The sequence below is a fragment of the Macaca mulatta genome, chromosome 16 (assembly GCF_049350105.2).
Source record: "Macaca mulatta isolate MMU2019108-1 chromosome 16, T2T-MMU8v2.0, whole genome shotgun sequence".
NCBI classification, from domain to species: Eukaryota; Metazoa; Chordata; class Mammalia; order Primates; family Cercopithecidae; genus Macaca; species Macaca mulatta.
Window position 1 is genome coordinate 88,546,778 of NC_133421.1, and position 11,767 is coordinate 88,558,544.

At 49.2% G+C, this 11,767-nt stretch overlaps 1 protein-coding gene across 12 annotated transcripts in view; it reads right to left on the reverse strand.

Annotated features, from left to right (window-relative positions):
- Window positions 1-11,767, reverse strand: part of TIMP2 (TIMP metallopeptidase inhibitor 2) — a 73,611-nt gene that overhangs the window by 10,267 nt on the left and 51,577 nt on the right. For 11 of the 12 annotated variants that reach the window (XM_077973107.1, XM_077973110.1, XM_077973108.1 and 8 more), the window contains 2 exons: window positions 11,023-11,123; window positions 8,074-8,182 (listed from right to left, as the gene is read on the reverse strand). In XM_077973107.1, coding sequence (XP_077829233.1) covers window positions 8,074-8,182; window positions 11,023-11,123 — 210 coding nt within the window. Of the gene's footprint in view, window positions 1-8,073; window positions 8,183-11,022; window positions 11,124-11,232; window positions 11,386-11,767 lie in introns of those variants that run through there. The other variant, XM_028836871.2, reaches the window with a different exon arrangement.

Consider the following 11,767-nt stretch of genomic DNA (forward strand, 5'->3'; position numbering starts at 1 on the left):
CAGGAAGTCCATGTGCAGATTTGTTACACGGGTATACTGTGTGCCCCTGAGGTTTGGAATACGAAAGGATCCATCGCCCAGGTAGTGGGTATAGTACCCAATAGGTAGTATTTTTTCAGCCCTTACCCGGCTTCCTCCCTCCCACCTCCTTGTATTCCCCAGTGTCCCTTGTTCCCATGTTTATGACCATGTGTACCCAATGTTTAGCTCCCACTTATACGTGAGAACATGTGGTATTTGGTTTTCTGTTTTCGCATTAGTTCCCTTAGGATAATGGTTTCCAGCTGCACTCGTGTGGCCGCAAAGGACATGATTTCCTTCTTTTCTTTTTTTTTTTTTTTTTTTTTTTGAGACGGAGTCTCGCTGTGTCTCCCAGGCTGGAGTGCAGTGGCGTGATCTCGGCTCACTGCAAGCTCCGCCTCCCGGGTTCATGCCATTCTCCCGCCTCAGCCTCCCGAGTAGCTGAGACTACAGGCGCCCGCCACCACGCCCGGCTAGTTTTTTGTATTTTTAGTAGAGACGGGGTTTCACCGTGTTAGCCAGGATAGTCTCGATCTCCTGACCTCGTGATCCACCCGCCTCGGCCTCCCAAAGTGCTGGGATTACAGGCTTGAGCCACCGTGCCCGGCCTGATTTCCTTCTTTTTCATGGCTGTGTAGTATTTCATGGTATATATGCACATTTTCTTTATCTAAGTCACCACTGATGGGCACTTGGGTTGATTCCATGTCTTTGCTATTGCAAATAATGTGGTAATGAGTATATGGGTGCAGTGTCATTAAATGATTTATTTTCCTTTGGGTATATACCCAGTAGTGGGATTGCTGGTTCAAATGCTGGCTGCATTCTCAGTTGAGAAATCTCCAAAGTGTGCCCCACAGTAGGTGAACTCATTTACATTCCCACCAACAGCCTCTAAGCATTCCCTTTACTCCACAGCCTTGCCAACGTTGGTTTTTTTATTTTTTATTTTTTGGGGGGGACAGAGTCTTGCTCTGTCACCCAGGCTGGAGTGCAGTGGCACAATCTCGGCTCACTGCAACCTCCGCCTCCCGGGTTCAAGCGATTCTCGTGCCTCAGCCTCCTGAGTAGCTGGGATGACAGGCACCCGCCACCACGTCTGGCTAATTTTTTGTATTTTTAGTAGAGACGGGGTTTCATTGTGTTAGCCAGGATGGTCTCAATCTCCTGACCTCGCGATCCACTCGCCTCAGCCTCCCAAAGTGCTGGGATTACAGGCGTCAGCCACTGCGCTGGGCTGTTTTTAACTTTTTAACTAAAGTTCTTCAAAATCTTTCAATGTCAGCTTTCTACCGAGGATCCTGCCACAGATCCAGGGAGCAACGCCCTTTCAACAGAGCCTTCACGCTCATTCTGCTACAGGCTACCCTAGCTCTCCTTAGACCTTCAGCGTAATTCTGTATCGACTGGCCAGCTTTTCATGCGGTGCTGTGCTACATGCATGGGTCACTGTCAACCCCAATGTAGGAAATAAAATGATCAGCTACCCTTGAGTAAGGCCTGAACAAGATAACCAGCATCTCTGTGATCCTCACTTCTGGTCTCCCACTCCCACTTTCACCCTCTCAACAACCCCTCGTGGGGCAGATACTACTGTTGTCATTCCCCACGTATGGCTCAGCATGGGAGGCACAGACAGGTAAAGTCACTTGGCCAAGGACATTAACGAGTCAGGTGTCAGGGCACACATTCGAACTCGAGCAGGTGTGTTTTCAGAGCCTTCACTTGGGCATCTCGTTGTATTTCCTCACATTTTTTCATGGCGCTTAGTTGTTGTCTTTTTCTCTTCTAAAATAGAGATAGGGTCCCGCCCTGCCACCCAGGCTAGAGTGCAGTAGTGCAGTCCTAGCTCACTGCAGCCTCAAATGTCTGAGCTCAAGGGATCTTCCTGCCTCAGCCTCCCAAGTAGCTAGGACTACAAGTGCACATGACCACACCCAGCTCATCCCTCCCTCCCTCTCTCCTTCCCTTCCTTCCTTCCTTCCTCCCTCCCTCCCTTCCTCCCTTCTTCCCTGCCTCCCTCCCCCTTCCTCCCTGCCTTCCTTCCTTCCTTCCTTCCTTCCTTCCTTCCTTCCTTCCTTCCTTCCTTCCTTCCTTCCTTCCTCCCTCCCTCCCTCCCTCCCTGTTTTATAGAGATAGGGTCTTGCTATATCATCCAGGCTGATCTTGAACTCCTAACCTCAAGCCATCCTCCTGCCTCAGCCTCCCAAAATGCTAGGATTACAGGTGTGAGCCACTATGGTTGGCCCATTTATTTATTTTCTTTATGCAAGAAACTGTTCGCACTTGGCACCTTTAGTTCTGTGTCCTCATCAAAACCTCGTGCCTCTTCCTTGAGATACTAAGTAGTGTCTGAGTTTTAAAGTTAATGGAAATGTTAACAATTTGAAAACGTATATAGAATTCAACTGAGAAGAGTATTACATATTTTGGAAACTTTAAAATGTATGCACATAAAAAGAAATAAAATCTGCCAGCCGGGCGCAGTGGCTCACACCTGTAATCTTAGCACTTTGAGAGGCCGAGGTGGGCGGATCACCTGAGGTCAAGAGTTTGAGACCAGCCTGACCAACATGATGAAACCCCATCTCTACTAAAAAAATACAAAAATTAGCTGGGCATGGTGGTGTGTGCCTGTAACCTCAGCTACTCGGGAGGCTGAGGCAGGAAAATCGCTTGAACCTGGGGGGCGGAAGTTGCAGTGAGCCAAGATCGCACCACTGCACTCCAGCCTGGGCTTTGTGGCCTCCGTCTCATAAATAAATAAATAAATAAATAAATAAATAAATAAATAAAATCTGATCCATGCTACAACATGGATGAACTTGAGGACATCATGCTAAGCGCAACGCTTCATCTATGGAAGGAGGTATATGACTCTACCTGTATGAGGTGCCTAGAATGGCCAAATTCATGGAGATGAAGTAGAAAGGTGGTGTCAGGGGCTGGGCAAACAGAGGAATAGGGGATTATTGGTTAATGGGGACAGAGTTTCAGTTTGGGATGATGAAAAACTTCTAGAAATAGATAGTGATAGTTACACAACATTGTGAATGTACTTAATGCCGCCCAGGTGCGGCAGCTCACACCTGTAATCCCAGCACTTTGGGAGGCTGAAGTGGGCAGATCACCCAAGGTCAGGAGTTCAAGACCAGCCTGGCTAATGTGGTGAAACCCCACCTCTACTAAAAATACTAAAAATTAGGCCAGGCACAGTGGCTCATGCCTGAATCCCAGCACTTTGGGAGGCTGAGGCGGGCAGATCACCTGAGGTCAGGAGTTAGAAACCAGCCTGGCCAACATGGAGAAATCCCGTCTCTACTAAAAATACAAAATTAGCTAGGCATGGTGGTGCATGCCTGTAATCCCGGCTACTCGGGAGGCTGAGGCAGGAGAATCGCTTGAACCCAGGAGGTGGAGGTTGTGGTGAGTTGCAACCGCGCCATTGCACTCCAGCCTGGGCAACAAGAACGAAACTCTGTCTAAAAAATAAAAAATTAAATAAATAAATAAATAAATAAATTAGCTGGGTGTGGTGTTAGGCACCTGTAATCCCAGCTACTTGAGAGGCTGAGGCAGGAGAATTGCTTGGAGGCAGGAGAATTGCTTGAACCCAGGAGGCAGAGATTGCAGTGACCCGAGATTGTGCCACTGTACTCCAGCCTGGGCGACAGAGGGAGACTCCATCTCAAACAAAAACAAAAACAAACAGAGAGCCTCAGCATGGGCGAGGGTTCAGCTGGGTATGTTTGGAGACGGGTGCTGGCTCAGACCAAGGTCGCTTTTGTACCCAAGAGGCCATCTGTACATGGGATCCCCACCCTTCGTCCTTCCGCAGCTCTGCAGTTTGGCCGGAAAGCCCCTAGAGGGCAGTGTGAGGAAACTGAGCTGAGACTGCTGGGACTTACTTTAAGGGCTGTTCCCTATGGATAGGAAGAAAAAGAGGATGCAGACAACTGGAAGTAAGTTCCCTGCACCCCGGGGGATTTTGTCTCCTTTCTCGTCTCTCTAGATTTTATTTTTCTGATGACAAAAGTAATAAATGCCATAATTTTAAAGGTTTAACAAATACAGGAAAGAACTGAAAAGGAGACAGCAGATGCTAACACGCTGGGAAATTTCCTCCCATGCTCTGTTCCGTGCACAGCTGCAGCAGCCCCCGAATGCCACACTGCAGACCATCCCTCTGCCACGCGCCACTCTGCGTGCTGTGCAGCCACCCCAGCTCTTCTGCCTCCTCTGTGTTTTTCTGAGGGCATTAGTTAGCTGGTAAGATCTTTATGGGCCACCATACCTAGCCCGAATTGTACATTTTTAATGGATAAATTGAATAGAGTGTGCCTTATATCTCAATAAAGCTGTTAAAAAAAAATAAGTGCTCATGGCTAAGCACGGCGGCTCGTGCCTGTAATCTCAGCACTTTGGGAGGCTGAGGCAAGCGGGTCATTTGAGGCCAGGAGTTCGAGACCAGCCTGGCCAACATGGTGAAATCCCGACTCTACCAAAAACACAAAAATTAGCCAGGCATGGTAGCACACACCTGTAATCCCAGCTACTTGGGTGGCTGACGCACGAGAATCGCTCAGGAGGCAGAGGTTGCTGTGAGCCAAGATTGCACGACTGCATTCCAGCCTGGGCAACAGAGGGAGACTCTCTCGGAATAAGAATAAGAATAAGAAGTGCTCATAATTAAACATTTTAGGAAGTCCGGAAATACATCTTAAAAGGGGGGAAAAGTCTCCTATTATCCCCAAGGAGAGGGACAGAAGTCCTGATGACCGAGATACCCAGCAAAGCAGGAGCTGTGAGCATGTTAAGGAAGGGAGGGAAGATCTTACCAAAGGGGAGATAACAGGAGTCTTCCCTGCCCAACTCACACCCCTGCATCTTCCTCCCTGCAATGACGTCCTCCCCATCCACAGGCAAGGACACCACCTTCTCCCAGCAGTAAGTCTGTCCAGACCCTTGGACCTGTGAGAGTCTCTTCCTTTTGCACCTTCCAAGCATTCACTCACTATTCACAATTCACAATTCCCCATAAGCAAAATCTGTCTATTTTCTCTGCTTTCTTTTCTAGGCTCCCCAGTCGAAACATCTGTGTACTCCATGATGACAGGAGCCAAAGATCTCACTGTGGGAATCTTCCATTGTCCCTAACACGGGGCTGGGCATCTAAAAGGTGCCCACTAAGCACATGTTGATTTTTAGGAGGGAAAGAAAGTACATGTCACCTAAACCAGAAGAAAATCCCCCAATCACGGATATTTGGATCCAGAGTGTATGTTTATGATGACAGTTGCCTTTTGGAACAAAATATAGTACCAGGCTAGGGGCGTTGTCTTGTCTCTTCTTTCTCCCTTTTTTTTTTTTTTTTTTGTGAGACAGGCTCTTGCTCTGTCACCCAGGCTGGAGTACAGTGGTGTGATCTCAGCTTGCTGCAATCTCTGCCTCCCGGGTTCAAATGATTCTCATGCCTCAGCCTCCTGAGTAGCTGGGACTACAGGCACATGCCACCACGCCCAGCTAATTTTTATATTTTTAGTACAGACAGGGTTTTACCATGTTGGCAAGGCTGGTCTCGAACTCCTGACCTCAAGCAGTCTGCCCGCCTCAGCCTCCCAAAGTGCTGGGATTACAGGCGTGAGCCACTGCACCAGGCCTTGTTTATTCTTTTTTTCTTAAGTTTGTGATCAGATTCCTACTTCCTCAGGGAGGAGGGGAATAATGTTCCTTAACTGGCTGAGTCAGTGCCGTGCTGGACTGCGGCTGCTGGCCACATGTGGCTGTTTACATTTAAACTAAAATTACTTGAAATGAAACACAATTTAAAATTCAGCTCCTCGGCTGCACGAGCCATATCTCAGGTGCTCACGAGCCACAGGGCTGGGGGCCGCTGGACTGGGTGGTGCAGAGACCGTTTTCATCACTGCAGGAAGCTCTTTGAGCCCCGTGGTTCTCAAGCAGGGGCAACCTACCCCACCTCCCCCACCTCCCCTGGGCACATGCGGCAATGTCCAGAGACCCCGCAACTGGAGCGGGTGCTATGGCATGTAGAGGGTGGGGGCCAGGGATGCAGCTGAATATCCTATAATGTACAAGGCAGAGGCCCCCGCAACAAAGAACAGTCCATCCCCAAATGTTAATAGTGCTGAGATTCGGAATCCTGTCCCGGCCTCCTGTGGTTCAGCCTCACTGGGAAAGCGGGGAGGTGGTAGAAGGAAGTAAGGGGAAATCATTTTATTTAGGAATAAAAATATAGGCTGGGCACAGTGGCTCACGCCTATAATCCCAGCACTTTAGGAGGCTGAGGCAGGAGGATTGCTTGAACCTCGGAGTTCAAGACCAGGCTGGGCAACACGGTGAGACTTATTCTTTACCAAAAAATCAAAAAATTAGCTGGGTGTGGTGGCACACACCTGTAGTCAATCCCAGCACTTTGGGAGGCTGAGGCGAAAGGATCACTTGACCCCAGGAGATTGAGGCTGCAGTGAGTCCTGATCGCACTCCAGCCTGGGAAACAGAGCAAGACTTTCTCTCAAAAAAAAAAAAAAAAAAAAAGTATAAACAAAGAGATGCAACAATTAACAAAATGTGCTGCATTCATACAATGATTCATCCCTAAAAAGTAAGGAAATTTGGGGCCATGTGCAGTGGCTCATGCCTGTAATCCCAGCATTTTGGGAGGCTGAGGCGGGCAGATCAACTGAGGTCAGAAGTTCGAGATCAGCCTGGCCAACATGGTGAAACCCCATCTCTACTAAAAAAAAACAACAACAAAAAAAAACCAGCTAGGTGTGGTGGCACGTGCCTATAATCCCAGTTACTCAGGAGGCTGAGGCAGGAGAATCAATTAAACCCAGGAGGCAGAGGTTGCAATGAGTCTAGATCGCGCCACTGCACTCCAGTCTGGGCAATAGAGCAAGACACTGTCTCAAAAAAAAAAAAAAAAAAAAAAAAAAACGAGTAAGGAAATTCTGATATATGCTATAACGTGAATGAACCTTGAAAACATCATGCTACTGAAATAAGCCAGCCACAGAGGACAAACACTGCAGAGTTCCAACCATGTGAAGCCCCTAGAGCAGTCAAATCCACAGAGACAGAAAGTAAAATGGAGGTAAAATAGATGGTGGTGATGGTTGCACAACAGCGAATATATCTAATGCCACTGAAGTGTACACTTGAAAACGGCTGGCCGGGCGCAGTGGCTCACGCCTGTAATCCTACCACTTTGGGAGGTTGAGGTGGGTGGATCACCTGAGGTCAGGAGTTTGAGACCAGCCTGGCCAACATAGTAAAACCCTGTCTCTACTAAAAATAGAAAAATTAACTGGGCGTAGTGGCACGTGCCTATAATCCCAGCTACTCGGGAGGCTGAGGCAGGAGAATCTCTTGAACCCGGGAGGCCGAGGTCGCAGTTAGCTGAGATTGCGCCACTGCACTCCCGCCTGGGTGAAAGAGCGACACTCTGTCTCAAAAAGAAAAGAAAGAAAGAAAGAAAATAAAGAAGGAGGGAGGGAGGGAGGGAGGGAGGGAAGGAAGGAAGGAAGGAAGGAAGGAAGGAAGGAAGGAAGGAAGGAAGGAAGGAAGGAAAATGATTAACATGGCTACATTTTGTTACATGTATTTTACCACAATAAAAAAAGGAGATAGATGAATGAATAAGTCAAACAGGTCTTGTGCACAGTATCAACAGATGTCACGCAAGCTTTCCACCCTCCCGACGGCAGAAAGGGTTTCTCTGCCTTGCACGTCTCCAGCATCCTGCACACGCCTCCCTTTTAGGAGCAAAAGGCAAAAATGCTCACTTTTTTTGTCTACCAATCTCAGATTTCCTAGGAAATTGGCAGGTAGGTGAACATTCACTAGCATTCTCTGACAGGAAGGGGCCGAGAGGGCACCGTTCAGTGTCAGGGCTCCGTACCCTGCCTCACTGTTCCTTAGCTACTCCACCTCCCCACTCCTCGAGCCTGGGAAACGAGCCCTGGAAGGCGTCCAGGAACAGCCCCACTTCGGTGTGAGCCTCCGGCTGATGGCCCCACTCATACACACCTGCAATGAGATATTCCTTCTTTCCTCCAACGTCCAGCGAGACCCCACACACTGCCGAGGAGGGGGCCGTGTAGATAAACTCTATATCCTTCTCAGGCCCTTTGAACATCTGGAAAGACAAGGAGGAGGACATGTAAGCAGAGGGAGGCTGCACAGTCAGGGAATTTCATTCCCATCCAGAACACCGCGGCGGCACAATCTGTATCCGGGGTGTAGCCAGCACCAAAGAGGACCGGGAAGTGCAAATTGCATGGATTAGAAAAGGACCGTTACAGCTGGGCTCAGGGCTCATGGCTGTAATCCCAGCACTTTGAGGGGCTGAGGTGGGCGGATTGCTTGAGGTCAGGAGTTTGAGACCAGCCTGGCCAACGTAGCAAAACCCCGTTTCTACTAAAAACACAAAAATTAGCTGAGCGTGGTGGCAAGCGCCTGTAATCCCAGCTACTTGGGAGGCTGAGGCAGGAGAATCCCTTGAACCCGCGAGGCAGAGGTTGCAAGGAGCTGAGATGGCGCCACTGCACTCCTGCCTGGGTGACAGAGTGAGATTCCATCTCAAAAAAAAAAAAAAAGAAAAGAAAAGAAAAAGACTTTTTATAGCAAAGTGATTCTTTAGAGTCACTCAACTTTTAGTGTGGCAGATCACAGCAGGTGGGCACGAGACTGTCATCTGGAACGTGACATCCTTAGACAACACCTCTGTCCCCTCACCCCCCCGCCCCAATGAGGTCATTTCTGAATCTCTGGGGAGGGGCTTTTGTACCTCCGCATGACTCTGGACCACCATGAAGGACCATGACTTTTGCATATTTCCAGGAATTTTTTATTTTTTTGAGATAGGGTCTCACTCTGTTGCCCAGGCTGGGGCTACACCTCAACTTCCCCGGCTCAAGTGATCCTCCCACCTCAGACTCCTGAGTAGCTGGGACTACAGGCGCGTGCCACCATGCTCGGCTTTTTTTTTTTTTTTTTTTAATTAGTAGAGACGAGGTCTTGCTCTATCACCCAGGCTGGTCTCAAACTCCTGAGCTCAAGCAATCCTCCTGCCTCGGCCTCCCAAAGTGCTGGGATTACAGGCATAAGCCACTCCGCCCAACCCATATTTCCAGGAATTTTAATCAAATATTGTCTACTTGATGGCAATGAGAGCAGAGAGGCACCTCAGGAATTAGGACATAACGCCACGGGCCAGAGGAGTTTGCATTCTCAACATCTGATTTACTCACAGCCTTTCAGGAACACGCCTGCTGCCCCAGGCAAAGAATGGCATTTTCCCAGCACTCGGGGAGGCTGCTTTTTTTCCCCCCTGAAGAGTTTCAATAAGCAAACCCAAATGGAATGGGAGCATGCCTGATGTCATGACAAATGGTTTTTTGAGAGTGACACTCCAACTTGTACCAAGAAAGGTTATGTTGATGCTGTATTAAATGACATCATTTGCCAAAAGGCTAAAAGCGTTTCCTTGGCACTGACACTGGCCTTTTCACAACCCCTTTATGAGGTCGTAAGAGCAGATCCTCTTTCCTGCTTCATAAAGAAAGAGTCTCAGGCACTGACAGACTAGGTCATCCCCTTAAACTGACATAGATGTGATGATAAAGCATTCCACTGACCTTCTGATAACACTGATTTTCAACTACTTTTTTTTTTTTTTTTTTGAAATGGAGTTTCGCTCTTATCGCCCAGGCTGGAGTGCAGTGGCATGATCTCAGCTAACTGCAACCTCCACCTCCTGGGTTCAAGTGATTCTCTTGCCTCAGCCTCCCAAGTAGCTGGGATCACAGGCGCTCGCCACCATGCCCAGCTAATTTTTTTTTTTTTTTTTTTTTTTGAGACGGAGTCTTGCTTTGTCGCCCAGGCTGGAGTACAGTGGCACAATCTCAGCTCACTGCAAGCTTTGCCTCCTGGGTTCACGCCATTCTCCTGCCTCAGCCTCCTGAGTAGCTGGGACTACAGGTGCCCGCCACCATGCCCGGCTAATTTTTTTGTATTTTTAGTAGAGATGGGGTTTCACCGTGTTAACCAGGATGGTCTCGATCTCCTGACCTGGTGATCCGCCCATCTCAGACTCCCAAAGTGCCCAGATTACAGGTGTGAGCCACCGTGCCCAGCCATGCCCAGCTAATTTTTGCATTTTTAGTAGAGATGGGGTTTCTCCATGTTGGTCAGGCTGGTCTTGAACTCCTGACTTCAGGTGACCCACCCGCCTCGGCCTCCCAACATGCTGGAAGTATAGGCGTGAGACACTGTGCCCGGCCTACTTTTTATTTTTAATAACAAAATTAAATATGGATGACTACAACTACTACCATATCACATGGCTGTCCCTCCCCCTGCGACATGAATTTTCTTCTCTCTTACAGACCATGTTAGTTACTATCAATGACAACAGCATCACCTCTCCTGCCCCAGGTCAGGCCCTGCCCTCCCTGCCACATTTTTTTTTTTTTAAATACAGGGTCTCACTCTGTCACCCAGGCTGGAATACAGTGGTGAGATGTCGTCTCACTGCAGCCTCCGCCTCCTGGGCTCAAGCGATTCTCCCACCTCAGCTTCCTGAATAGCTGGAACCACACGCGGGCGCTACCGTGCCTGGCTAGTTTTTTTGTAGAGATGGATTTTCACCACGTTGCCCAGGCTGGTCTTGAACTCCTGAGCTCAAGTGATCCGCCCACCTTGGCCTCCTGAAGAGCTGGGATTACAGGCGTGAGCCACGACGCCCAGACAGGTTTCTGAAGGAATTGAACTTGTGGGGAACATGTCATCTCCACACAACTTTTCAGGCATTCGAGGATGAAGGGAAATCGGATCTATTTGCAGCTTGAGGACCTCATCCTCTGCTCTGCTCCACAGGTGGCCAGATCGTGTTCCAGGGACCCAGGATCTCTGCCCACCCCAACACCCCACAGCTGTGCCCACAGTGCAGCCCGGGACGCCAGCAGCCACTAATACCTTTATCTGCTTGATCTCATACTGGATCCTCTTGATGGGGTTGCCGTAAATGTCGTTTCCAGAGTCCACCTCCTTCTCGCTGACTGCTTTGGCCCTGATCACTGCAAAACACAAGACACAGAGGTGAGGAGAGTTCCCGAAACATGCTCCTGGGGCTAAGGAGAGGGATAAGGTGTCCAGGCCTGTAGGAGGCGCTGGGGGGTTACGGACAGCAGCAAGGTGCGAGGCGGGCAAGGGGCATGGTGATCCCAGCCCCCAGCACGGTGTCCCCTCCTCCAAGCTGAGAGATGATGCCCAGCCTCCTCCTCCTTCCACGATTCTTCAACAAGAATCCCTTCTTTGTTGACAGGGCTCAAGCCAGAAGCCCAGAGTCCCTTGTGACCAGGGCGGTTTCTGTAACAGTGGGAGGCAGTCATTGATTTGACTGAAGCTCATCTGTTGATATCACGCTTGAGTGCTTTTGGCTTTTTTTTCCTTCTCTCCAGCGGGTACTCACTGGTGGCTGGGGCAAGCAGGTACACCACTGAACTGACCCGCAATCCCACACATTCCATGAAGGATGGGACATTTCCCCACCCTCTAGCCACCGCCTATTGGAAACAAGCTTTTCTGGGCCGAGGGCAAAGTGAGAGTTACCCACCTTAAAGGGGCCTTAAAAGTACCTGGCATATTTAGGTTTGGGGGTCTTACATCTGGAAAGGTCTGTCCAGCTGTTCTGACCTGGAAAATGTTCTATGAGTAAATC